The sequence below is a fragment of the Pholis gunnellus genome (assembly GCF_910591455.1).
Source record: "Pholis gunnellus genome assembly, chromosome: 23".
Taxonomy (NCBI): Eukaryota; Metazoa; Chordata; class Actinopteri; order Perciformes; family Pholidae; genus Pholis; species Pholis gunnellus.
Genome location: NC_136550.1, coordinates 9,461,783 through 9,485,425, shown reverse-complemented (window position 1 = coordinate 9,485,425; position 23,643 = coordinate 9,461,783). Strand labels below are relative to the sequence as shown.

Sequence of the window (23,643 nt, the reverse complement as noted above, 5' to 3'; positions counted from 1 at the left end):
TTTTATTTTATCAGATTTATTGTAACGTGCACAATTGTCAGTAAAATATTGAAACTTCAAATGCATTTGTTACATTTTATTTTGGAGTACTTCACCGGAAGTTGTTTAAACTGCTTACCCTGATTCTGATCTGACGAATATATTCTGCGACATCTCGCTGAACGAAGTAAGTCGTTCATATCACGTTAGCCAGCGAGCTAACCCGGTTTTTGTTATTTTTGTGCATGCAGTTTCCTCATCTCAAATAAGGTGAGTTCTAGTAACTATTATCGCAGTTCAATGCTACGTGACGGGTTGACGTGTTTTGAAATGGAGTGGGCCTGACTGTACCATTTTAAAAATGTCGCTACCCGCGAACTGACATACAACTGCATACGCTAGCGATAGCTAACACACAATTGGCTAGCTAAGCAGACCCACAACTAAAGTAGCGTTACGTGTGCATGTTGCTGATCTGTGTTACAGTCTCACCTGCAGGATGATTGACACGGAGAGGGAAGCTGCGCATGCAGAAGCCAGCAGCAAGAACAAGGAGACTGAAAAAAAGAAGCGGTCGCGTGTTAAACAGCTGCTGGGTGATGTGAAGCGGCAAGTGGACTTCTGGTTCGGAGACGTCAACCTTCATAAGGACCGTTTTCTTAAAAAAGTCATCGATGAGTCAGAGGATGGATGTAAGGGGCTCTCAATATCAATATTACACTACATTCATATTGGACCATTTAGTGCATGTAATGACACAACAACATTGGATTTTGTCTGAAACGTTGTACCAAATATGTTATTTGTTTTTAGATGTTGATATATCTGTGTTGGCGAGCTTCAATCGAATGAAGAAGCTGACAAGTGACACCAAGCTGATTGCCAGAGCGATAAAAAATTCATCTGTAGTTGAGGTACTATGAAGTGTATTTTCTTTTTTATGGTGCCTTGTTAATGTTTTAATATTTTGAGAGTTTGTGCGTGGCTCCAAACTAATGTCCAATGAATGCGATGAACACAAATGTGTTACCGTTTTGTTTCAGGTTAACCTAGCGGGAGATAAAGTAAGGCGCCAGCTTCCCATTGGAGATGTACCGAATGATGTCGACGATCGCACAGTCTATGTGGTAAAAAAATTGTTTTATGTGTAATTGTATCTTTAGACCATTTCATAGTTGTAAAGATAACTATTCCAAATTCGTCATTTGCAGTGTGTGTGAATGACATAAACGGACAGGAAGTAAACCCCGATGTTGCCTCAGCATAGGAAATACACCTTACACTGAGCTCTTATCATACTCACGTGCTGGTTACTTTGACGAGCGTTCTCTGCCTGCTGGTATCAACAAAACTGTTGGATCGTAAGATAATACTTTTCTTTCTTTCCCAAGGAACTCTTGCCCAAGGATGTGACGCACAGCTGGATAGAGAGAGTGTTCACAAAGTGCGGGAATGTGGTTTACGTTAGCATCCCGAGATATAAGACCACTGGCGACCCCAAGGGTTTCGCCTTCATCGAGTTTGAGACGGATAAACAAGCACAGAAAGCCATAGAGGTGATACCTTCAATACAATCAATAACATGTCATTGTTTCCTAAAATATGTGATGAGTCACTCAGCCCAGTGTTTGATTTGGGCAGGAACAAAACTCACGGGCGTTTTTTGACCTTTTGAAACAGATGCTGAACAACCCCCCTGAAGATGCTCCCCGGAAGCCAGGGATTTTCCCCAAGATGAAAAATGGGAAGCCCATCCCTCTACCAGCCGACAATCCACCATCAGGTACAATGAAAATACAATCGCTTCATTCACATCTCTTCTTCTTTTCTACCGCCCATAAACCGAAAAACAACTGACTCATTAGAAATCTGAGGCTTAATGTCAAGAAATTGCTTTTGATGCAATTTGTTGTATTGATCCGCATGTCTTGACATCCGTGTGCGACAGGTGAAGAAGAGGAGAAGAAAAAGAGGAAGAAAAAGAAAGAAGGCACCACACTACAGACTTCTGCCGAAGAATCCAAAGAGCGAGAGAGGGAAGCAGAACCGTCGGAGCTAAAGAGGAAGCGCTCGGCGGCGGGGGATTTTGAATCGGATGCCGCCGCCACTCTGAAGACACCGGACAAGCTGTCGGAGAAAAAGAGGCGACGGTCCCAGACGGCAGAGGGATCCGAAAGTGACGTGCCGTCTAAGATGAGGAGGACGAGTGAAAGTGAAGCTGGAGAGAAGGAGAAAGGTTTAACTAAGCCTGGTAAGTGAACGCAGTATCTGCTGGTCCGTGTGACGGAAACGATAGAGAGGAAAAAACAAGTCAAGATACAAACGTCTTTACTGTCACCGCTTCCTCTCGCTTTGCTTTTCCTTTTACTTCCTAAAAATCTGAAAATGTATGACGTATGATGAGTTTTTACGGCAATGAAACCACGAGTTAGTTGTTGTTAACTGTGTTATTCCCCTTTTTTTTTTTTTTTTTAGATACGCCCACTAAAAGTGACACGGAGAGAGGTGTTGAAGAAGGGAAAGAAAACGGAGATGATTCAGCAGTTAAAGCAAAGAGGAAGAGAAAAAAGAAACACAAGGAAAAACTGAAAGTAGGGCAAGAAGTCATCCCACTCCGGGTTCTGTCCAAGTAAGAGCCCTCTTCCATTCTTCTTCATGTGTCAACGGGAATGAATTAATAAGTGAAAACGCATTAACTTAAACACACCGATGACGATCTTTTGGCCGCATTAGGAAAGAGTGGCTCGAGTTGAAGGACGAGTACCTGAGGTTGCAGAAGCGCAGCATGACGTCCCTGAAGAAGTGCATCAACAAGATCGATCACAAGGAGCACAAGAGTCTCATGGAGACGGAGCAGCATCCTCAAGACGGTGAGACGCAGACCAAAAGATATAAAGATATGACACGAAGCGAAAAGTGGATGCTGAAATTAAGTACAATGACACGAGTTGATCGTAATAATTAACATCTTCTCACAGAAGCTCGATGGCTCTCCAGCTGTTGGGTAGAACACACGGGCTCCAATGGTTCAGTTCGGTTTGATGCAATAATGTTGCTTTTCTGTCTTCTAGTTGAGAAGAGTACGAAAAGTGAGAAAGAGATGACCCAAGGCCCTCAGTTCACCAGCGGTGTCATCATGAAGATCACAGACAGCAAGCCGCTGCCAGCGAGGAAGTTCATCAAGGTACAATCCATATCGTCTATATTTTGATATTCAGGAAAGTTAAGATCATCAACAAGCTTGAATCTCATTAAACATACGTCTGTAAGATTATTAACCAACATTTCTGTTTTTTTTTGGGGGGGGGATTTTATGTAGGATGCGCTGAGCAAAATATCCCCAGTAGCTTACATTGACACCTTGGACGGAGACACTGAGGGTCACATCCGCTTTCACACCCCTGAAGACGCTAAAGCCGTCAGCGACGCCAGCGCAGAGCTGCAGAAAGAGCACAGCTGGAAGGTCGAGATCCTCGCAGGTATGCATTTTTATTCCCTGCGTTCAAGGTACAATCATTTCTGCATCGCTCCCAGGATGCTCTTTCATGACGCTTCCTTGTTATGACTCGCGCCTTAGTCTCGCCCCCGGGATATCCAGGCATTTGACAGTCCCTTGTTTACAGCAATGTCAATTCAATGTGAGAGACATAATGAGACATGAACGCACAGAGATGCCTTTATGTATTTTATTGTGTGAAGCACTACAAATGTTCTTCTGAAAAGCACCGTACAAATAAAGAGACATTACACTTCTGTCTATCTATATGACTAATTAATGTAAACATCACGTCACAATTAAAGCGGTTGAACTGGAAGTAGCCTATATTCAACGATAAAAACACAAGTAACACCAAGGTGAAATGTCATAAAGGAGCAGTGAAGGGCAGAACTCATAACTAACTACCACCCCGCCATGGTTTGAGATTATTCCAGCTGTGTGTCACGGCACACACACACACACACGGTACACCGGTGTTTCCTCGCTCTTAAGCTCCTTCGGGAAGCCTCCTCGCTCATCGTCTCCTTCGAGGTTGCATATCGAGGGATTGGAAGATCCTCCGTGATGGCGGAGGGGGAACGATGTCCCCGAGAGGAGGCGAGGACGCATAAGTTAGCGTCATGAAAAGCACCCGCGGTATATGCATCGCTAATCCTCTCCGGTTGAGAAGAGGACTCGGATGACTGAGCTGTGTTTTTTTTAAATAATTGATTACGGTGAAAATAATTTATTGGGACAGCGCCCATCAGCTCGTCTTCAGTTCTGTGTTTCAAAGGTTTCTTATCAATTGTTGATTGCATTTTTGAGCCGCGGGTAATAATATTGGCATAATAAATCTCCATTCAATGGCTTTTAAAGGGGACCATGAACAACGGTACTGGCAGAAGATCCTCGTGGACCGCCAAGTCAAGCTCAATCGCCCGAGGGAGAAGAAGAGGGGCACGGAGAAGGTGAGAGCACCCTTTACATTTTGAAATGTGCACAGTAATGTATTATTCATCTTTCCTGTTTGGTTTAGTAAACAATATGTTAACAGTGAGTTGTATCAGCTCTTAGGAAGAGTATGAGAAATCCAAATATTGTGGTATTTGGGGATATATAATCTTAAACTGTGACAAGGTATTGACACTGTTTCATATGGTAATATTCAAAATGGACAGGCTTATGATGCATATTTTAGCTTATTTGTTATTTATCCTGAATCCATTTATGGATATGTATTAATACCAGGAATAATGTTGTCGTATACACTCGTATCCCACCGTTCAAGCAGTGCTGCCTCTCTTGTCACATCTAATCTCTTCTTTTCTTTTCACACTTCAGCTCATATCCAAAGCCGAAAAAATCATCCTTGCCCGGGCCAGAGAGGCCCATAAGCACATCCATTTCCAAGAAGACTGACAGCTGCTGACAGCTATACATGTTTGACTACGTGGACTTTACATAATGTGATTGGAAAGGGGACAGTTGATGTTAATGCGTACCAAACTAGAAGAGAACTGAATGTGTAACTCGTTAGAATGTCCCCTTATTATTTGTTTGCACTGGAGCTGCTACGCATAGAGACAGTTTGGCAACATTTTTGAATTGCTCGCTTTTTTTAAAATGGAAAGATTCTCTGTATGATATGAATATGATTGGAAAGTTCTCCCAGTAACGACGTGTCCAAGTCATGGGATTTCCTTTTGAGGATATTTGCCTTTTTGTTTTTTAATAAAATCCCGTTCTTTGGTTATTACAGCATTTATAACACTTTTGTCTATGTAGTTTGTGTGTAAAAGGAATTGTAGGCATCAACCTTCACGTGCTCACACTCAACTATTACCATAGGTTACTGTGGTTTGGATGGAATGCTCATCCGAGATGAAAAGTTAAACCGATCACTGTTCAGCAGGTGCAACATTTTTTATTTACACACCGTTCAGTGATTGCTGTGATAGACCACATCTAGCTGTCTAACTTGTGCAAACTTGTTTCCCAAACGGAATATGAAATGCTTTCGATTAAGTAGATTACATAACACTCTAAAATGAGTTGTGCTGAGTATCATCAGTGAGCTGCTTAGTGGTATAAAAATAGCTGCCGTTACATAATCCCAGTTGCGTTCATGGCTTTTATTGTTGTAAAGGTAGAAGCTACCTGAGGTAATGAGTGGCGGCCTCACATCTCATCATCAGCCTGAGGGGGGCCTGAGGGGGCTCCTCACAAATTCGACCATCGGCCCAAGTCACTCCTCTGTCCAAAGAGCTGGTCCAGTACATCCTGGACTCGTGAGTCCCAGGGGAGCTGCGTTCCGAGTTGGAAAGTGCACCATTCTCAGCAGGACAGTGAGTTGTCTTGGTGGCGTTGCAGCTGGATGCTTTCGCATTCGATATGAGATGATGGCGAGATGGCTTCAGACTTGTTTTGCGGCCCTCAGCAGGCTTAAGCGTGCACGGTGAAAGGGTAATTTTCCCGGGCCGGTCCAGCTCTTCTTTACGGACGGAGGGGAAGCGCTGCGGCATGTCCCAAGATTTGTAGTCGTCCTTCATGGTCGTCGTCCCCCAAAAGCGATGGCTTGGGGGACGCCATGGCTTCGATGGCAGGAATGGTTTGGCACGCTGGCACTTGTGTTCCGTGTAGTCTGCACGTGTTGTGGAGAGGAAGTTGCAGTGGTCTGCCGGTGGACTTGATTCTTTGGCTTTGCCTTTGCCGTGGAACTTGTTTTCAAGGGACCAGGTCTTGAAATCCTGAAACAATGCACTGGCTTCGTCCAAAATGTCCTGGTTTACCGCCAAAGCCGCCTTTGGCTTCAGAGACACAGCAGGCTGAGACGGCAGACCTTTGGTGTTGTACACAGGCTCCTCCCTGCGCGTGGGCTGCACTGGATGGGTGACGTAGTCAGATCTGTAGCTGGTGACGCTTTCAAAAGGTTGTGGGGCTGGTTTAGAGTTGGCAACTTTGGAGGGATGGTCTGTGAAAACTAATCCTTGTTTGACCTTCAAGCAGCCGGTTAGCTTACATGGCAGGCGCCTCTTCACTTTCCATGCTTGGAAATCGTCTGAAAATAATAATAAGACAGCGAGAGTGACTTTGAATGGGGGGGGGGGTGTGTGCATATTTCTTGTTTTATATTCCCGCAAAGAACGACTCTACTGATGGTCAAATTGCTTACTTTTGTACACTGATGTGTAGTCCACCTTGGGTGCCACCTGGTTCGATTCAAAGCACATAGGATTGTGTGCGATGCTGATGCATCTCCGGTGGTCTTTGGGTGGCACAGATGGTTGTTTTGTCCATTTGTCGGTCACGTATACGATTGATCTGAAACACATGTTAATGATATGAATTTAGGTAGAGTTTTCACCCAGGCGGTGCCTCATGTGTCCATGATGCACTCCATCATTGGTCAACTGGCCCTCACAGGTGGGGAGACATTGGCATCAATCTGCCTCACCCACCAGGAACATAACATGAGAGCAACTTTTCACAGCTTAGTTTCACTAAGATGTGTCCAGACAGAAACTTTAGATACCTCCAAGTGGTCATTTTGGCACTCGTCCCCTTCACTGGATGGTACGGGTCTCTCTGTGTTGAGCAAAATAAGATGGTCTTGGTGCAGCGTGGGGGAAGGAACCTTACCGATACTCTGTGGTGAGAGAGGCCGGTGTCTGGGCTCTCTGAGGGCCGGAGTGCTTCATGGACGTCAAGTGTACACGTTCATCATCAAGGCAATTGTGCGATAATCTACATTAGACATGTAAAGGCATTAAGACGAAGTATAAAAGAAACACATGGCCAAATAAAAAGGCTTAGCAAAATAAATAACGGGTAAAATGAAATGTTTGTGTTCCCTGAGTTAGAACAGCTTCCCTTCCCACAAAGATAATCAAATATAGTTCTAAAATCAGCATGAAACCCTTGCAGGAGTAAACATGTATCCACCCCCTCAAAAATAAAAAAAAAGAATCTTTCAAACTGCATACAGGTCAGATAATTCTATTACAAATAAAGGACATTTTGAAAAAATACAAGCAGGTCACCAGCCAGTATTTTGTGTTTTCTTCATGACGGCACAACCACAAGTGTGATGTTTCCATAAATAAAACATAAATAGATCACCTCACCTCATAGATGTGGCCTGTTTGTCGTTTTGCTGCATATTTTGTTGCCTCGCAGTGTTTTTGCTCATCGCTCGTCCAGGCGGTGCGCTTTTTTTTTTTTGGCGTCCTGTGTCTCGGAGTTGCGGCGTCCTTTTGTCGGAGTTGTTGCAGCCTTGCTCTGTGACTCTGTGCTGCCGCTGCAGGCCTACATATGAATTATTGACCGGAGGAACATTGGTGTGTGTTGAACGAGAGTAGCACGCATAGCGGCTGAGAGCATCTAAAAATAAACACCAGTGGATTACTGTGATGCAGGCCGGTTGTCAAGAAGAGGACGCTGCGAGTGATGATGATGCGCTTTTTGGCGCGTAAAGAGGATTTCCAAACACCCCTGTAGGAGCCACTTTAGAAAGATATACAAAGTAGTTTATCAGCCCCGCGAGATAATGTTGCTTTTTTACTGCGTTTTATACGAGTTATTTTTAATGCGGAGCATGCAGAGGGCAGCTGAGTCGTGCGTTCTGCAACGTGACCTTGTCGCAGGACTCCATCTGTCACTTTGTAGTGATGCCCAAAAAAAAGAAAAGAAAAAAAAAAAAGAGAGATGGGATATAAGCACGTAGATGCAACTGAGAGTAGAGGAAATGTTGACCTCGTGAACTGCTGATTTCGCACACGGATGATGTCGTGGGGATTTCACCACGCACAAATGTTAAGTGATGGATTATGGAATCTACAGCATCAAGGGCATTTTCTGTGTTTGTCCAGTAGATGGCGTCCAAAGCTTTACTATTTACGTATGGAGAGAGCACCTGCCCCAAATTATATTATAACCTGCTTCTCTATTGTGTTTGGCAAAAAAAAACAATGGAAGGCGTATACTATTTAGAAATAGACAGCATACTCTATAGACAGCCTTTTAACAAAACAGTTATTGCGATCTGGGATCAGATGAGAATATAGTTGCGAGAGAATGAGTAAAACCATATATTTTATGAGTTACGACGATGGTTGTTTTTTATTAGGCTTTACAACCGCATAAACCAGAACAGAGATTTTAACAGATGTGACGGGAGACGTCAAAACGCAATAAACCTTGGAGCAGCTCGACAAGAAAATTTGAAAGGATAATTTATTTAGACATGATTAATTAAATGTGATGAATTACATTTTCAAAAGACAAACTCTTGATCATTTGTACTTTGGCATTCCACGTTTGTACAGCATGATTTCTGAGGAAATACTGGCCATGTCTGTTTTTAATAAAAAAAAAGAAAAGGAAAGTGAAGATGAAGATATTTTTAGACTGACATTTCAGTATTTTGTACTGATAAGTATTCTTCCATTCATAAAACCCCTAGAAAAAGTGTTTCATAGAATTGCATTGTACAAGTGTCTGAAGCAGCATTTAGACGGTGAAATACCAGCCGCCCTCATAGATTTTCAGTTGCAGGGGAAATGGTGCTACATTAGCCTTGTAAATGACTTAACTAACGAAGTGATTAAAAACAAAACACAGCTGAACAAATGCAGTTAATGAACTGTGCAAATAGCACTTGGTCAAAGTACCTGCATGTCAAATGCACTTCAGTAACTCCATTGGGTCACATTTATACAGTCAACAAAGTGAAATACAAGTACTGTCCTTCTGTAGTTTTTAACACACACACACACACACACACACACACACACACACACACACACACACACACACACACACACACACACACACACACACACACACACACAGGTGTTTTCAGTTATTCAGGCTGATTTGACCTCTAATCGGGTTGAAGTTGGCAACAGGTGGAGCAAAGCTGCAGGAGAATGAGGGAGATTGTCTTCAAGCAGTCTTTTCACCTAATCAGGTAGAATAATCAAAATCACCTGTGTGCATTTACCGTCTCTTGGATTATGACAAATACGTTTCGCACTCCCAAGTCTGCAGATTGCGCAACAAAACAATAACACCAGTGTCTTGCTGTCACTGCAAACTAATGAATTTAAAGTGCTTTAGGATTGCGTCTGTTAATTTGCTTCTGACGCCGTGCAGAAAACATTAATTGAATGGATATGTTTACTTTTATGTACGTAGTAGTACTAGTGGTTCTGAATTGCATACCAGAGAGATGCTGATTGTATTGCACTGGCATAAGACATGACCCATATGAGATGGCAGACACGGACTTGAAATATGAATATACTAGGAATGTAGAACTTCTCAGAGCTAATTTATAAATCCAATTATTGTAGAACACTTGATTATTTGGGAACACAAAGAAGACAAAAACTGCCCTGATAAATAAGTAAAATCCACATTAATAACTCATATCCTTCATTCTCACTGAGATTTTGATTAAAGACTTATTTTCACAGAGAAACATTAAAATGCAAAAAGGCTGGGAAGAGGAACTTGAGAATAAGAAGTCAGGAGTCTGGGGAGGTTTATCGATATTTGAAGTCCTTTCTGATTATACATTTCTGACTGCATATGAAAAAGGACTTCTCGATTCAGTGTCACTCAAAACATATTTTGGCATCTTGAAACGGTTGAACCGTGTGCAGGGATAGATGCTGATATAGCTGTTCATTAAATATAGCTCTAATAGCTCAAATGAAGAACAACCGTCTGCCCATTGAATTCAAATGTCAGCCCTCTGCGTTTATGCATTGACAGAGGGAACACATGTAGTATTGATGCTTATGCAAGCTGAGTAAATACATTAGATTTGTATTATGAATGTGGATTATAGTTGATGCAAAGTGCAGAAATATTTAAAGTAATTCTTCACTTTTGACAGTTTTTGCCCCCATTCCCCAGTTCTTCCCAGTATCATGTAATGTTAATCACTGATGATTTGCGTGCATTATCTACTTCAGTCTTGATGGATATTAACTGACATCTGATCAGAATTCATGGCAGCAACCAGTACAGAGTGGTCACAGGCTGTGGGTTCGCTTAACGCCAGCATCCCTGCTTGAGCGCTGCAGGGCTCTGTGGCTCTCTTCTCTCTGCATGGTGTCTATTGAACACCAGCAATCAATAAGATGTGCTATTTGCGCAGTTCAGTGAGCGCCTCTATCCACCCGAATACCCTCAGGAAGAGAGCTTTTAGGATTTTCGTGCGTTTTTACGCAGCGCCAAGGCCAAAAAACCCCCCCAAAACGTTGCCATACATTGGCTGCAGACAATGTAACCTTTCAAGTTTAGACAACACTACAATTCCATGACTAATTTATTGCGTCCAAGTTTTTGCTATCTTACCAAAACAACATTTTCTACAAAAAAGTAATTGCATATTTACGCAGCGTTCCGTTCGATAACTGGAGATCTGACAGAAACACAATAAAAGAGCTCGAAAGGAGCGGGTCAATAAATTATGTTAATCAGTCAGAACAGATTGGAGGCGTGTTGTAGCCGTAATGAGGGGGAGCGTGCATGTACCGCGGTGGAAAAAGCTCCGAGTAGTAACGCCGTCTCCACTACACGCGCGCTGCCTTCGATTTCCCCAGCCTCTCTTTCTACTTTATTGTGCATAATAGCAATTTCCTCTGCAGTAGACTACTGTGCAGCGGGCTCGGTGCAACAAGTTTGCAGGAGCCGTCAGTGCAGGTTGACTTGACTTTCCTTTGGCTGGAGGAGCGGAGTGGTGCTTCACTCCTCTCATCTCTCTGTCGCTGCCCCCACGAAGTCACTGTGCGTGAACGCCGCGTCGCAGGCAAGCAGGCACATTCACACGCGCAAAACGGCGTGCCACAAATCCGTGACTCCGCGCTAGATGCAGTTTGCGCCCAACACGCGCGTGCAGTTGTAGTTAAATGGAGATCGCGGAGGCAAGAGGAGCATCTAAGTGCGTGGAAAAGATGGAGAAAGAAGTGGCCCCTCAGAAGCGACAACATTGGCGCACGACAGTGCTGAACGTAATCTCGTCTTTATGCTCAGTGGCGTCCATCGCCTTTTGCATTCTTCTGAGCATTAACTCAGCCGATGTTAAGAACCGGGTTGTGGACTTGGAGGGGGGGAATGGCGAGCACACCTTTAGCCGTGCTCCTGGCTACTCCATGGATGATTTTAATTCATTGATTGAACAAAGAGTGGGTGAGCTGCTCTCTCAGGTAACGTTGGCTCTTTCATTTGCTCTTGTTAATTGTTTGTGCGCTTTTACTTGCCCTTAAAGTGACATTGTGTCAGAAATCCTGCCAGTTTGATATTATTGAAAGCATCATGTGCAAATGAATGAAAATTGTATTTTTTTTAAATTGTATTTTATTCTTTTACAATTTCAGCGCTCCTATGAACATTTTGTCAAGATTCGGACTGCACGACAAGCATCACCTGAATGCAACTGCCCTCCAGGTAAATACAACTTACTCCCCCCCCCATGTATTCTGGTCACGTGGTTATCTGCTGGATTTGAAGCATGTTTGTGACTCAGTCCAGAGTTGATGTGAGAATGAACGTGAGCTCTCTGAACAGGTCCTTTTTGGTTTATTTCATTGAAACCGATGACGCATGACAGTTTGCCTGGATAGTTTTGACAGTGTGTGGAGGTCTGCCGTGAAGGATGCAGACAGCTGACTGGCCATTACACTTAGCAGAAAGAAAGGTATTTAACAGCAGTCTATACATAGAAGTGCTGAGAGGTTGTTTGACTTGTGTTGTTTGTCTGCTCACTTGTCCTGTTGGAAAAGAGATGTTGGAAGTTCACGTTTGCCACCAGCAGATGGAAACATTACTTCCTTCAGTGGGGGGGTCAGCATTCTGATCATTTTGGGATGGAGTCGAGGTTATTCTTCAGTGCCGCTCAAGGATGTTGGAGGGAAAGCTGCACAGTTTTTTTTTTTTTTCTGACATTTAAATCCTACCATCACTAAACTGTGCGTCATTGTGAGACGTCACAATGCCGCAGTAAGAATGAGAAAATAAAAATAAATAAATGTTCTATATAAAATAACCCTGCAGGTGTTTTCTGACTATGGATACAGAATTGCCATCTCCATAGGCTAGAATCCAGTTCTAATGTAAAGGTCAGATGGTTGTGCAGTTTAATGTTTCAATAAGCCCATTAAGAATGTTTTCCATCTGTTATGCATTAAGGGTTGTGGGCATAACCGATTTAAAGTCTTGAATATCCATTTATTGTATCTGAAAGCATGTTTTTTTTCAATCTGGTGTAGGTCAAAGGAATAGAATATAGTCTTGGTCAAATGAAAACCATGTATATCCAAAGTCTGTCAGATAAACTGAAGAATTGAGTGTTCCTTAATGGATTGATTTAAACCAGCATACTTCTTAAGCTAAATTCACCATTAAAAACCCATTGGATAAAAATGCATTGCTACCAAACTGAAAACGGGAATGTTTTTGACATCTTTGGAGATATATGGTTTTCTTTTAGGACTGTGAGGATATGTGAATTTCTTACGTATATTTGAAGCGTTTGCTCATAGCATTTTATTTTTATTTTTTCATGTGAAATATTCCAACTACTCAACTAAAAATAACTAAAAATATCTCCAAGGTCACTGACAAGCATCAGTTTTCAGAATACCAAAGTTTCGTCAAACAGGATCCTCAGCCCCTCTTAATCGGGATAAAAGGAGTCCCTGAAATCAGACTTAAAGAGTAGTATATTGCCTTTGTGAATGAAACATCACCGCATGGTAGTAACGCATGCTCTCAATGAGGCACATATGAGCATTACGCTCGTGTCTGGCAGACTGCTGTCTGTGTAGCTCCACAGCACTGGGTAGACTCCATGCTGCAGGAAACGTGCACGTTTTCACAACTTTTCAAAGTCTGATGCCGAGGGATCTGTCCACATCACGGCCTCAGTCAACTCCAGCTGGGAATGTAATGCAGTAAGTGTGAACATACTGCACGTGACCCCTCTGCAAAGGTCATACTCGTGACATTGTTCAGAGTCGATCTCGTGGTTGGATTTTTGGATGGACAATCCAGGTGTCGGAAAGAATCGGTCTTGCAGGATTGAAGTGTCCTTGGGGCGGGATGCTGAACCCTTACTAAAGCAAGGGACTGTGCTGTTGATCTCTGACCTCTCTATTGAGGGGGGGGGGGGCAAAAAGATTCTCTCACAGATTCATGCAGCAACACAAATATTAACATCTATCATAATCAGACATAGGTGAAAGAAGAAACGAGGCCGGTGAAAGCAATAATCCACAATGAATGAGACACTTTTTTTTTTCCTCTTTGCGAGTGGTTTATCAATTGCGAATGAGTCATCAGCTGAGTGGAAATGCCTGAATTAATGAGACACAAGTACTGGAAGTATTCACCATAATGAGACTCTCACAATCATGCTGCTCTCTGTTCTCAATCCCTATCATATGTCTGCTATTTATTTTCTCCCACCACATCACTGTACAGGGCCGAAATAAAACACTGAAAACATTTCACATCAAATGAAGCGTGGCGACCCAAAAGCCAAGGCGGCACCGAGCTCCATCCTGGAAACTGGCACTTTCGTATGCGATTACATTTTATTTCATGCCCAGTTTTTTACATTTATTTTTAACTCTGGTCACTTAAAAGCACATATATCAACAGCACACCTTTGAAGAGTCTGTTGTGTATTTAATATTGCAATTTTCATGCAGTGCAAGTGTATTACACATGCAGCATACTTTCATGCTTCGGAGTGACCCTTTTCAGGCCAAATATCTTTTATATGAGTGCTGAATGGGTTCACTCAATAGTTATCCTCTCTTGTGTCTGGGAGACAGCCCGTGGCTCAGATGTGGCTTTTTTTGTTTTGTTCCTTTTTAAGGGGAGGACCGTAATGTGCTTTTCACAGTCTCCACTTTATTGCTGTCAAAGAAGATGGAGTGGTTTGCAAAGACAGAGCAATGGTCCATAGCTTCAGGATATTTTATAGGTTGTTTCTGAATCCTAGGAAGTTTGTACCATCTTTATTAGAGAAAGTCTGTGGTGAACTTAAAGTATATTGTATTCATGCTGATTTAATTCTTGGTTCATGAAGGTGAAGCTTCTTTTTTTTTTTTTCTGGGGCCATTTGTCATCCTAACAGTGCCTGGCTGCGGTCATTTAGCACTCGGTTATTAGCTTCTGAGTGGCCTTGAGATTGGTTCTGGCCACACTAGCATCATGGCTGTAGAGACGACTGTGTTGGTCGGGTGGTCAACCGCGGACTGAAATATCTCAACGAGTGTTAGATAGATGGCCGTGGAACTTAGTAGAGAAATTCATGGGCATGAATTCATCAGCTTTTGGCGATCCCCTGACTTTTATTCCAGAGCAACTAAGAGGTTGACATTTGTCATATATCTAGACAACCTTTAGATTTATTACCATGAAATTTGGTTTGGACATTTATGTTCCCCTCAAGCTTAACAGTAGCAACTTTGCTGATCCTTTTAACTTCTAGTATCATGTCAGAATGGCCTCGGCTTTATAACCATATACCTGCAGTGTCAGTCTGAAAATGAAAATAATCTGGTGATTTTACCAGACCTCTGTAGCCCGCTCCTCGTCTCTGCTTGAGGCTAGCAGCTCGAGGCAGAATGGATTAAAAAGAGACAACTTTGGTTCTGTTGCATTGATTTTTATACTTTTCTTTTCACTGTTGAACTGCAAGCCCGATGATGTTATAGAAGGACAATGCTACATTTGTGGGCTACTCCTTTTTAAGTAACAGTTTTTTCACAATACATTTGGTGTAAATAGTTTTGGTTCTATGGGGAGAAGCAAAACATTAAACCAAGTTGGTGTGAATTGTCTGAAGTCACACCCACCCGGTGTGCCACACCGTGAAGTATCCCTCTAATAATTGTTTCAGCATTGGCGGCTAGTTTTGTTTTTCATCTTTCTAGCGTATACCCGCTCCTCCCCCGGGATCTACGTTCCAAGCAGTGCATGCTGTTTAATGGGACCATCATAAAATGTGCAGTCAGCAAGCACTGGTGCTTTGCTCCTTCCCCGTTTACTTCCCCATACATCTCAAACCCCCCCCCTCCCCGATATCCCCTTTTCCCACTCTGCAGCATTTCTCGCTTCAAAAAGCCTGCAAGCTAAACACCGGCCAAAGTGCTCTTGAGAAAACATACAACACGTAATGTGCAGGACTTTGTTTGTTGTCCCCCCCGCTGGTTGTCACAGGCAAGGTGCAGAAGGGGGTCGAATCAGATGGCTGTTATGTCACAATAACAACAGAAGCAGATGCGGCGATATCTGTCTGGCTTGTTTTGTTAAATCCAGATTTCATTCACTTCAGCAGAGGCAAACCTCCACACACACAGCCCACACAATCCTCCACTTAATCACTCCTTTTCAACTCCTTGTGGCCAAGCTGGGCTCCACTCCCCCTTTCCGCCCGACAAAGTGTGTAATCCCAGTGGCCTGATACAGTTACAGTTGTGCCAATCCCCTCAGATAGCCTCAACCCAATGGGCAACTGGTAATTAATCACTGACAGCTTTTGAATTTAGCCCTCTGTGTGGTTTGGTGCTGGGAGGTGCCCTAATGGCCATGTAATTACTGAGTGCTAGGTAAAGCTAAGCAGACTTCCAGGTAGCCACTGCGGCCAGCTGCTTTTGGTTAGGTGACTCAGGTTAAGCTGCCTTTTGTGAGGCCGGAGACGAAAGCTGCGGCCTGGGAAGCCTTAACTGGAGGCAACGATGAATGGGCAATCATGATTTTGATTGCGGCTAAATTGCTTAAAACGGTATCTACATGTAAATCATGAGCGTAATGTTCTCCGCCCGGTGAATAGCGACTCATTCAGCTCCGATTTTACACCAGTCCCAAGAAATGAACATGGCGTGATTTATCACGATTGAATCATCAGAAGTGGTGCATTTGCTCTAATTTTAAATTCTTAAACAAGGTTTATTATAAAGGGCAAGTCGCTGGAAATAGCACAGATGGTCTCTTTATACCTTTTTGATGCAGCAAGGTTTTATGGGAAATGATGAGGCATGCCAGTTGAAAGCTCTGGTAATGAGTATGACTGTGGGGTTTGAAAGGGCGGCACACTTTTTTTTCCCTTTTTACTGTACATTAACCTGAGGGGATGCTGTGAGTGGACATGATTTTTATACGAGCTGTGATGGATGGATGGATGGACAACAGCACTCCGCTGGAGGTTGAAGTACCTCAGGCTGGGAGAACGGGGACGGGACCAAAGGATTGGAGCAGAATCAAAACGCTCGGGCTTAATGGTTCGTCTCATGTGTCCTCGAACATTTCCTGGCAGTGAACCTCCAATCGTAATTTTTGTGTGGAATAACGTAGGAAGCTTGGAGATCCTGTCTTGGCTGCTCCTAGGGTTACCATTTGGAGTTGAATGAAGGGGTTTCCATCACCACAACATAACGGCACACCCCACAAAATGAGTGAAAGAATTGTCTCCCGTTTTTCTGTATCTGCTCCAAAAATAGGCTGCGTTTGTAAGGGAATGAATGTTTTTCCCCTTTACGGGTTGATTGCACATTCGGCACCATCAAAGCAGTTGGACGATGAGATTCAAACTGTGAAGAGATGGAGAAGAAATGATGTGTAGTTTTGTTCCTTTTTAAGATAGTTCTTCGGTAAGCTCTTTGTCAATGGCTGTTTGAGTGTCTGCACCTTTTTTAAGGTTCACTTTGATGGCGGCGATACAACATCGCCCGCCCTTCCGTTGCCCTGTAACCTCCAGTGCAGTGGGGGAAATCACTGCTGTCAGTTGCCTTTTGATGCTCTTTCTCCCAGGATCCAGTGCTCCTCTCTCAGAGCTGGGTGGCAAAATCCTCTACAAAAGATGACTCACAAGCTCTCTGCCTCATCTGCTGGGTGCCCCCTGACACTGGATTCAAAGTTCTACTGAAGTCTCCTTTGTGATGGCTTAAGTTCACCCTTCCCTTCCCTCACCCACATACTATCCCTCACCCTCACCGATATTCAAAGAGACTTTAATAGCCGAGGGGAACTTCTTCCTTTGTGGCATCCTTGTGGAACAGCTGGTCTACTGTTCAATATGGTGATAGTTCTGTGGCTGCGATGTCTCATCTGAAAAGGTTTCCTGTGAAGTCTTTGACCTCTAGTAGCGCTATGGAGCTGTTTTATCGATGAGTGGGTGCCTGTTTTCTTGATCTTGTGCGGGTGATGTGCTGCACATAGCTGCCCATGGTTTCACTTTATTCCACTGACCTCGGTGCTAGCTAGTGAACACGAATGTAATAGATGTAGGAATTAAAATAATTTAAAAAAAGGCCATTCAAACGTAACTCGTTCGTTTACAAGAAAACCCCACCGGCCCCTCTTTTATTAAAGGTCCACCGATGAAACATTTTGATATAGTCAGTATTTCCTATTTGTGAAGCATTTCTGGCATCCCACACTCTACATTGTACACGCTCTCTGATTTAGAACGCAATTAAGCCCCCGATGCCTGTCTCCGTGAAACAATTCTTATTTCCTCCTTTTTCAACGTAACAATGATTTTTCCAGTGTCTGTCATCAATTTCAAATCACCAGTAAAGCACGACGATGCCAGCGTTCACTCGTGTCATGGAAATTCTGGGCTCCACACAAGCAAAGGGAACGAGGAACCCCTGAGGGGCTTCCCACATGCTCTCACACACCCCTCCCTCCCCACCGCCTGTGGCTTTGTGCCCCAGGCCTCTCAGCCCTAGCAGACATGGAGGATGGGGGGGCGGGGGTTAGGGGCACAGATGCTGCTGCTCTGTACTGCATCAGCCTAATAGAAACAGGCACTACAAAAAAAAAACAGACTGGTGTGTGTAAAAAAACAACATGCCATGGCAGGAAGCTGTAATTTTGCCAACTGCGCCTGACATGCAAACTATGGTTAGTATGGTCTTGCCATGAACACAATGCATGGATGGCGTTTGCGGGGTCTGTTTATTTGAAATGTGTGTATGCATCATTAACTGTAAGTCCACACGGACTAAGGGCAGCATTAACGTAGAGCTGCTTCATATTATGTTCACTTCTTAAGTTCAAGAGTGGCTTACCTTGACACCAAGTCGTTTTTCATTTTGGGTCTGAACCTGCTCGGCACTGTAGGGAAGTTATTTTTCATTTTATAGGAGAGTGTGATGGAACCTTGTGTTTCATGTTTTAGAAAGTCAAGACCCTCAAATATTTTCATTTTATTCTCCCCTTACATAAGTGCAACACAGTTTTACCACTATGCTCTCTTATAATGTTCAACCACAAAACACTTAAAATATCCATGTGTGCCGTGCCCTCAAAATGAGCATTTCTGTGATGAATAAGTCAGTTTAATATAATCTCTGCTTCCATTCCTCTTGATTTCATGTGTTTTTATGTTCCTTCTTTAATTCTTTCTAAATAAATGTAATTTGACAGGCTGGAACACTCATGTGCCGTCCTTTGTTTACTTTTTTTTTACGCCTCCATGCTTCTACTGGTAACCCCGTGTTTAACGTCACCTTGCTATGAATTGTGGGCAATTCCCTTGGGCAATGTCTGCAGAAATGTGGATTTACAGAAAGGGTTCATAAAGGGCACATAGACCTAATCCCGATGGCTGGACTCACAGACTTTGAGGCGTGCTCCCGCAAAGTCCGTGAGGGTTTAAGGCTGACCCACTGTCAAATTGAGTGTTTGAGGGCTCGCTCGTAGACATGTTGAGCCCTTTATGAACCCTTTCTGAAAATCGGCAGACTTTGCCCAAGGGAATTACCCACAATTCATGTTCATATATAAAATAAATACCCACAATTGTACACGTATATTTAGACGTTGTCATGTTAACGTGATATGTTGCAGCAAAGTGCTCTCCCGTTCGTATTTACACCATTTCAAGCCCTTGCAGTCTCTCTTACGCAACCATTTACCAGGTGATGTCAGTAAGTCCCAGAGGGTTCAGGGTTTAAGGCTTCAGGATTGGGGCTAAATGTCTGCGACAGAGCCCTCAAACACCTGATGATTAGACAGTGGGACGGCCCTAAACGCTCAGACTGTGCGGGAGCGCGCCTGAAAGTCTGTGAGTCAGTGAGCGTGGCCATCCCCTTCATTCACATTTCTGATTTTAAAATGGATAATTCTAGTATTGTCTTTAATTTAATGTCCAGGGTTCAAAGCAAGATATATCGGTCTACACCTAAGGCAGCACTGGCAGAGTTCCTTTTGGAGTGTTTATTCACGGTGGTTGCAAACGTGTATTACAGCTAACATTTTGGTGTGCCCTCTTTTCAATTTCCAAACCATTTAGTCTCAGCAAAAACAAGCAAGCAATCCCTCAAGCTATCCAAATACAGCAGGGATTTCTCAAAGTGGAAAAAGTGATGGAGTCGAGCACGGCTTGCCCAGCGGCTGGCCAGATGATGTGTGTTCCCAGACTCCCTTGGGGCGCCACCAACATGTTGGACTCAAAAGAAAACCAAACGTTCCAAATGGTTGGGTCAGACTGTTGGTGTCCATGGTGTTTGTCAGTTCAAGGGACCCTCTTGCTCTCTCCCCTCCCCCCCTTTCCCTTTCCCCTCCCATGTTCGGTTTAAGATAGAAGTCTTGCTAGAGGTCTTGTGGGCTTGTTCAGTGCCCCCCTCCTCACCACCACTCACCAGGCGACTTGTCCTTTTGACAGCCGTCTCTTCCTTCTCGAAGCTGTGCTAAATGTGACATGAAATATGAGTCATGCTGTAGATCTGAGAGGGTAATAAACACTTGAGCCCATGTGCACTCACAAACACGCTCCTCGCACACCCGCGGACACAACCGTATCACGAAATGTGCACACTGGCGGAGGAGGCCACTCGCACGTAGAGACGGTACCGCAGCAACATGCAGCCATGCGTGACTGTCCTTCATTGCAGCTTTTGAAAGTTGATCTATTACAAGTGGCAAAGGTTCTTTGTTGATAATGTGGTTTGGTTGATTCTATTTTCTCAATTAAGAGACGGCGAACCCATGAAATAAATGGATTGAAGACATTCATTCTCAATTTTCTCAACAAGCTGTGATGTTAACGGCGTATGATGTGGTTTCCTAATCAAGGCTTATTTAAAGGTATTTGTCCTCAAAATTTATGATTCCCTTTTTTTTGCCCTTTAGCATGCAATTAATCTAGAACATGCAATTAGATAATTTAGCTCAAACAAACAATACAGTGCCCGGGGAAGTGGCAACTTGCCAATTTAACATACCTGGGAACGTACATGCATGTACTGCGTCTCTGTCAGTAAAGATGAATCGATATGCAGAGAGTTGCCTCATGGTCTGGTTGTTGCACAGACTGTCTTGCTTTCAGGGTTCCCTCCCCTTGTATCTGATGAAGAAGAGGGTAGAAACAGCTGTGTAAGCCACAGTTAAGGCCTGGAAAACCCAGCGGTGAGACGGGACAACCCTATGCACTTTTAATTTAATTGAGCGGTCATTTGATATGGCCCAAGCAGGCTAGACGGCTAGTTAAATTGTAATTTTCGACAGCATAATAAACGGCGCTGATGCACTGTATAGCTGCCTGAAAACAGGTTGTCTAGTTTTTGTTTGGGACCCTGTGGCATAATAATAACTACATCAACTGTGCTTGTCTACAGACATCATTCTCGTTTTTACAGAAAAGGATCTTAGGATGTGGAGAGTGTGTAATCAGAGACCTATTGTCTGAATAATTACCGTGAATTTCAAATGGTAAATCTGCCAACATTGTCATTGAAGCTGAAACCGAAAGCTTTACAGGCGTAGCCACGAAAAAGGTCCAGTGAACCTGCAAAAGCGCTTTATGCTGAATTCAAATAAGTGTGTAGTCAGTATATATATATATATATATATATATATACATACATACATACATACATACATACATACATACATACATACATACATACATACATACATACAGAAAAGTAGTCTCAATCATTTAAATACTTCTACCAATTTAAAGTTAGCTGTGTTTTCCCCTGTTGCAGAGCACACTGTTGATGACAGACTATCTCAGTTGATAATGCCATTCATCTGGATTCATGCTGTTCGCTCCGAGGTCGATGAGTTGTTTGTGTGCATTCGTGCACTGCTGTGTATTAGGTTTTAATGAATCAAGCCTACTGAGTGGAAATGTTACCAGATTGTAAATCAGAACACCTCATACATATTTTATACATTTGCCCTGCAAACATAACAGTATAATGATCATTTAGGCTGAATGTGACATCCAAATGATGCACACACGAAGAAAGTCGGCAAAGTTGCCATTAAAGTGTTCTACATTCTAGTACTTGCATGAATGCACATTTATATTTATACACTTCACAGGCCGTGACCCAAATTCCCTACTGTGGAAACGTACAGATTACTTGTTTTCATATGGGTTTTATCTCAACTGTGGGCTTTTTTTCTCCAGTGTCCTCGCACACAAAGTTGTGGCAAAGTTCAGAGCACCGTTTGAGAAGTTTGTGAGTCATGTCTGTTCCTTTCGATCTGTCGTAGCACTGATGTAGCTTATATTTAGCGTCTAGCAAATAGTGACTGACATTGTACTTCAGGTAGTAGAGCAGGGTATCCATTAATCATGGAAAAAATCAAGTCTTTTTGGGAATCACCCACCAATTGAATGTAATGCAATGTTGATAATGCGCTGAAACATATTGAAATCAGTTGTCCTCTGTTGAATATCCGCTTTGTCTCTGCACCAATCAACATGACGTCCTGCAAGGCTTCGTCTGGATCCAGGTTAAGGAGCCACCTCCCATGAGCTGTGAACTTCTTTAAACATTGGCAGTGTCTGTATGCTGGCTTGAGCTGGAAGTGCCATTCATTTCATGCAGAGCGTTGCACTTTACCACCTGCTGTGTCCGCTGCAGGGAGCTTCAGGTAGAGCATGCACCGGATAAATTCAACACATGCTCGAAATTCTATACAAATACCTGACTGGAAGTGTTGAAATATATCAATGTATCCAAGTATATTTGGTTGTTCTCTTCTTGGCAGTATGCTCTGCTATCTATTTTATGTTTTCTTAAGTGCACATACATTGATTTTGTTTTAGCTAAGGTAGTGGACTTTTAAAGGCTGAAATTATCACGATAGTTTGGAGCAGGAAAAAGCAGATTGCAGATCAATCTGGCAAACTTGAATAATAAACACCGAAACAAATATGAGTGGGAATGAACATCAAGCTCGAAAGTATTGAATACCTAAATAAATAAATCTTGATCACTGAACATCATCTTGTTTAGATTGTGACCTAAGCGACCATATTGCCCTCCATGGCACCTGTCGAAGGCCAACGATAAATTGTGCAAAGTCAGTTGCTTAATTGGAGCCATCCCGGCTCCTTAAATTTGAATGCACTGTAAATGTTTATTGTCTCATAAGTACGCCCCCCCAAGTGTTTTCACTGGTAGTGTACAAACGAATGGATAGTCGGAAGCAGCAGCAGACCAAACCCACTGAAACCTGCAAACCACAGTGAGAGTTGGTGGGAATATTGACCGCACCATTGGGTGATTCTGACTTAATCTAGAGGTGTTTGTAGTCAAGGTTAACGCTTATTGTCAATCTTTGAAAAAAAGAAAAGGTTGTAGGTGATTCTTCTCAGTTAATACTGTCAGCATGACTCATTTCAAGTGCTTCAGGTAGAGATTATCTCGTTCTTGGTGCTAAACTGTAAAAGATGAGTAGGAATCCATCACCGTGCCCTTGACCTTCAAAACAAATTACCTTCCCAGCGTTCTCTCTTCCTCTGCTGCCACTGTTCAGCATTAGAGCCTGTTTTAATAGCCATAGGAAAAAAAAATTATAGAGAAGAGACGTGACTTTACATGACGTGCATTTCAGCTGATTAAATGCGACATGACAGGCCAGCAGTTTCAAGTTGCCACAGTATTTTTGGTGCCCAGGGAGAGATGGTGACCAGATTAGTTCAATTTCCTCATAGTGCCAAATGCATGTGTAATATCAATTTAAGGAGTATAGAACATTTTATAAACATACTGACACCCAAATTGACTATTGAATTTCAGCCTCGGCGTGCGTTCGGCATCTGCTTCAACATGCTTTTCCCTTTCATGGGATGAAATAAATGAGAGGGAAAGTCTTGCACACGCGTAGGTTTTGCCGTCAGATCCCCAGAGTAA

The 23,643-nt window shown here is 43.1% G+C and overlaps 2 protein-coding genes across 2 annotated transcripts in view; both read left to right on the top strand.

The window, feature by feature from the left end:
* Positions 1–124: 124 nt before the first annotated feature.
* larp7 (La ribonucleoprotein 7, transcriptional regulator) lies at positions 125–5,222 on the top strand. The gene is made up of 13 exons (XM_079185047.1): positions 125–249; positions 466–671; positions 793–893; positions 1,023–1,106; positions 1,371–1,535; positions 1,660–1,762; positions 1,928–2,230; positions 2,455–2,608; positions 2,713–2,849; positions 3,051–3,163; positions 3,299–3,458; positions 4,337–4,428; positions 4,802–5,222. The coding sequence occupies exons 2-13, from the start codon at positions 479–481 to the stop codon at positions 4,877–4,879; spliced, it is 1,683 nt and encodes a 560-aa protein (XP_079041173.1). The 5' UTR covers positions 125–249; positions 466–478; the 3' UTR covers positions 4,880–5,222.
* Positions 5,223–11,182: 5,960 nt separating this feature from the next.
* col25a1 (collagen type XXV alpha 1 chain) overlaps positions 11,183–23,643 on the top strand; it is a 142,716-nt gene continuing 130,255 nt past the window's right edge. The window contains exons 1-2 of the mRNA XM_079184868.1: positions 11,183–11,676; positions 11,848–11,917. Of these exons, the coding sequence (XP_079040994.1) occupies positions 11,380–11,676; positions 11,848–11,917 (367 nt within the window). The 5' untranslated portion in view covers positions 11,183–11,379. The remainder of the gene's footprint in view (positions 11,677–11,847; positions 11,918–23,643) is intronic.